Source organism: Ixodes scapularis, unplaced genomic scaffold (genome assembly GCF_016920785.2).
Source record: "Ixodes scapularis isolate PalLabHiFi unplaced genomic scaffold, ASM1692078v2 PGA_scaffold6__148_contigs__length_123643588, whole genome shotgun sequence".
Classification (NCBI taxonomy): Eukaryota; Metazoa; Arthropoda; class Arachnida; order Ixodida; family Ixodidae; genus Ixodes; species Ixodes scapularis.
Window position 1 is genome coordinate 47,326,332 of NW_024609881.1, and position 4,888 is coordinate 47,331,219.

Consider the following 4,888-nt stretch of genomic DNA (forward strand, 5'->3'; position numbering starts at 1 on the left):
GTCATGAGGATCGTGACATTTCCCCCAACTTTTAAAAACTTCATCTCATGAAGATTTCTGCACGTGACGACGTCGTTGATACATGGTCGTTGTCGCCATACACGCGCACACACATCACTTTCTTGCAGCACCCGCGCACGTGTTCGACCAGTATGCACAAAGTCAAAACAAATCGTTTTCCACGAAGTTCACACTTCCATAATTAACAAAAATACTTTTTTCATTTCCCCAGATACTTTTCAATCATTTCAAACCTTGTCCATACCACTAGAAGACTCACATTTGATCACTAAGTTTGCCAAAAACGCGTTTACTAAAATACAAAACGAGATCCCACTTCCTTTCTTGTTGAAACAAGAATCCTATCCTGACATCATACGAAACGTACGTTCACTGTTCACATTACTTAATCTGTTTCCACGTTCCGCGTCGTAAAAAGAAAGGAAACTCCACTTTAGACCTCAACGCGACTCATGAAGTCCGCTCCAACATTATCAGATCCCTTGATATATTCTACGTGGAAGTTCTGGTCTTGCATCCCCAGACTCCATTGCATCACGCGACTGTTAGCATGCTTCGCCCTGTTCAGAAATTCCAATGGTCGGTGATCGGTCTGAATTCGAAATTTACGTCCATGTAGAAACAGCCTAAATCTCTCGACGGCCCATACAATTGCCAAGCATTCTTTTTCTATGGTGGCATAATTCCTCTCTGGTTTGCTCAGCCTCCTGCTAGCTTATGCCACCGGGTGTACCAAGCCTTCGTTTTCCTGCAGCAATACCGCACCCAAACACGCATCAGACGCATCTGTACGTAAAACAAACTCCTTTTCGGGATCTGGTGCCAGTAAGATAGGCGACCGCGACAAGCACCTCTTCAACTCCTCAAATGCCTCCTCCTGGTCTTCACCCCACTCGACTTCATTTCGTGCTCCTTTCCTCGTGAGTTCCACCAGTGGAGCAGCAAGATCCGCGTAATTTGGTACAAACTCGCGGTAGTACCCAGATAATCCAAGAAATGACCTGACTTGGCGTTCGTCACTGGTCGCGGTGCATCTTGAATCCTTTCAAGGATCTCCGCGTTGGGCGCGATCCGTCCTCCTCCTAGCTCGTGCCCGAGGAAGACCGTCTCGGTGAACCCCACCTCACACTTCTTTGGTCGCGCCGTGATGTTAGCGGCTTGCAGACGATCGAAAACTGTTCTCAAAGTTTCCATGTGCTGTGCCAATGAGTCTGACGCTATCAGGATGTCATCAATATAGTGATGAGCGTCAGCGATTCCACCAAGTAGCTTCCTCATCAGTCTTGTAAAGATTGCCGAGGCAGTCTTAAGCCCGAACGGCATAAACCTGAATTGGTAGTGTCCACTTCCTGAAGAGAATGCAGTTTTCTCTTTGGCCGACTCCTCCAACGGGATTTGCCACTATCCCCTCGATAAGTCTAATTTCGAAAAGAACCTCTTTCGTCCCACGTTAGCAAAGGTGACATCAATCCTTGGGATAGGCTCCGCGTCTACCTTCAGCACGTCATTCAATCTTCGATAATCCACGCAAAATCTATTGGACCCGTCTTTCTTTTTAACGATCACGACCGGTGCATTGTAGGGTGACTTACACCGTTCGATAACTCCCAGTTGTAGCATCTCCGAGATCTCCTCTTCTACTACGTCTTGGACCGCAAAGGGCAACGCATATTGTCTCACCCGGACTGGTTCCTCAGTGGTCAGTTTCAGGTCACACGTTACCAAGTTGGTCTGGCCGGGTCGATCTGAAAAAAACCGACTGGTATTGTCCAATCAATCTCCATACCTCGTCCTTTTCCTTGTCCTGCAAGTCCTCGTTGACGACGACATCTTGCCAAGACTATTCGGTAGTGTTTCTTTCGGAAAGAGTCCTCTCGCTGAAGTCTTGCGTCGCCGCGCCGCAACTTGGCCGATTCATCCCGTACTCCGGCCTTTCTTCATATTTTTTTAACATATTCACGTGGAATAATTTCTTTCTTCCGCCCACATCAAGCTCGTAGTCGACTTCATTTCTCCTACTTGAGACTTCAAAGGGTCCCTTCCATTGCATGATCAGTTTATTGTGATCGCTTGGAAGCAGGATGAGAACCAAGTCCCCTGGTCTCAGTTGGCGGGTGACGGTCTTCTTGTCGTAGTATTTTTTGTACTTGCCCTTGGCTTCTTCCAAACAATGGTGAGCAAACTCGCATGTCCCTTCCAGTTTATTTCTCAATTCTAGGACATGGGTGTAGGTCGTCTTGAGGTCAGCTTTGAGAGACTCGTTAAACCATATCTCCTTGAGGATGGCCAAAGGTCCGCGCACGTTCCTCCCACAGAGCAACTCAAAAGGTCAGAACTTCAGGCTTGCTTGCGGGACTTCTCTGTAGGCAAACAGCAATGCCGGAAGGTACCTATCCCAGTCTTTGGGCCTTTCCTGACTCATTCGTTTCATCATCTGTTTGATGGTTCCGTTAAATCTCTCAACCAGTCCATTCGCCATCGGGTGGTACGGGGTGGTCAGTAGACGCTTCACCGAAAGAAGTTTGCTCACCTCCTTCATGAGGTCTGAGGTGAAGCAGGAGCCTCGATCTCTAAGGACCTCTGATGGAATGCCGTACCTGGCAAACATCTCTAAGAGCGCTTTTGCCACTTGCTCTGTCCCAATGTTCCTCAAGGGGACAGCGTCCGGGTACCTTGTGGCCATGTCCACCATCGTCAAAATATATCGGTTGCCCGAACTTGCTGTTGGTCTAATTGGCCCGATGATGTCCACTGCCACTCGCTTGAATGGTGTGTCGATTGTAGGCATGGTCCCCAGAGGTGCTTTGCCCACTCTTCCTTTTGGCACTGTTCGTTGGCAGACGTCGCATGAGCGAACATACCGCTTGATGTCGCTCTGAATTCCAGGCCAGAAGAACTCTTCTGTCGCCAATGCAAGCGTATTCTTCACACCTTGATGTCCAGACATGATGCCATCGTGGGCCATTGACAACACAGTTGGCCTGTATCTCGTTGGGAGCACTAATTGCTCAATGCTTCTCCCAGTGGGGAACACGCAGCTTCGGAAAAGCAAGTTGTTTCGAATCACCATGTCATATCTTGTCCGGCATTTTTGTTTCCTTATCACTTTTCCTACGTTGTCGAAGCACTTCTTCAGGGATGGGTCATTCCTCTGCTCCTTCGAGAGCTCCTCTGCTGTCGTTTTAAGGATTGGAACCTGTGGTACGTTCAAGGGTGCCTGTCCTCTATTGCTACCGTTCTTCGCCTGTCCAAGTCCGGCGACGTTGACATGTAGCATTGTAGAGTGGCTACTTGGGACGTGTCGTGATGAATCAGCTCTGTTCTTCTCGATTCTCTGTTCTTCCATGTCCTCGCAACCCAGATGCTCGGTCCGCGGTGGAATTTCGTTGCTGCTCTGTTGGTCGCAATTCCAGGCCGGGTCCGGCTCGTGTGCCTCTCTTGCCTGGGGGATGTTGCCGAGAACTAAATCGTGCAGTGGGTTGTCAATACATTTTGCGATAATTTTTCCAACGAAGAAAGGTGTATAAACAAAGATCTCAGCCTCTGGTAGGTATTTTACGGTTCGGTCAAGCAAAAATACAGTGCTCGATTTGCCAGTGTAGCACTCGACCGGGACTAGGCTCTTTTTCACAACTACGGTATTACAGCCAGTGTCCCGCAGCACTGTTACCTTCGGTTCCCCAACACGACCTTGAACTACAGGCATGTTATCCACCAAGAACTTGGGTGCTCGTCCAACAGCCGCATTTACAACTAGGATCCTGCCTCCATTCTTGAGGGTAATGTAGGAATCGTCCGGTTCCCCTTGCCTTTCATCCGATGCTGTCCATAGGCAAGAAACTTGTGTCTTATCCCCAGACCTCAGGTTGCATCTTTCAGCTTTATGCCCCGGCTTCCCACAGTGCCAACACGTAGGTGGTCTAGAGTATTTGCTTCGACTCTGGCAGTTCTCTGCCTTGTGCCCTATCTTGTTACACAAGAAACATCGGAGAGTTCTCTTTACATCCTCCTTGAGCGCGTTACCGGATGTCCTCATGCTGGCATTAAACTCACGTTCGTCTCCTTTCGCTTTTTCGTTGCTCGGTTGAACTTGCGCTTCTACAAATACGTCAGCCTTTCCTGCCAGATCGTCTAGCGTCGTGCAGTCCCTTTCTTTCAAGAAAACGGTTAGCTTGCTGGAACATGTTTTAATAAACTGTTCGATGAGCATCGTCTCTCGTAGCGCCACGAAGCTCTTCTCCACCTCAGCAACTACCAACCATCTATCAAAATATCCGGCCAACCTCGCCGCAAACTGTCGTCTAGTTTCTCCGTCTCCCGGTTTCGCATCACGAAATTTCTCACGATAACCTTCTTTGGTATATCGGAACCTCTGCAGCAGCGCGAGCTTCACCTTGGTGTACTCCATCGCGTCCGCAGGAGTCATGCGACCAACAACGCTCAATGCCTCTCCTGTTAGACATAAACTCAGGGTGGTTGCCCACTTCTCTTGTGGCCATTCTAGACCTGTCGCCGTACGCTCAAATCTTTGCAAATAAGCGTCGAGGTCGTCGCGCTTCTCGTTGTATTGCGGAATAAGCTTATGAGGGCTTGCCCGATGACTTGGTCCAGCTGATTTACTTCGGTCCCCCTCGTCTCGTGCCACGCGAGTTTCTCTTTCCTGAGCCGCGATTCGCAATTCTAATATCTCGCGTTCTTTGTCTAGTCTGATGGCTTCGGCCTGGCATGCGCGTTCTCTCGCTTGTTGTTCTTCTTTTGCCGCCTCGCGTGCCTGTGCTCGCTCTTCTCTCAAATAGTTCTTTTCTCGCTCGACCCAGTTCCTGAGCTCTTCACCAACGTACCCCAGCTCTTTTCCGGCCGCCATCAG

General features: G+C 49.2%; 1 protein-coding gene across 1 annotated transcript; it reads right to left on the bottom strand.

Moving 5' to 3' along the window:
• Positions 1–454: 454 nt before the first annotated feature.
• Positions 455–4,429, bottom strand: LOC120838166. Its single transcript, XM_040207941.1, has 4 exons — positions 2,412–4,429; positions 2,041–2,327; positions 1,702–1,766; positions 455–613 (listed from the first exon to the last, which is right to left on the bottom strand). The coding sequence occupies exons 1-4, from the start codon at positions 4,427–4,429 to the stop codon at positions 455–457; spliced, it is 2,529 nt and encodes an 842-aa protein (XP_040063875.1).
• Between the last annotated feature and the right edge of the window lie 459 nt (positions 4,430–4,888).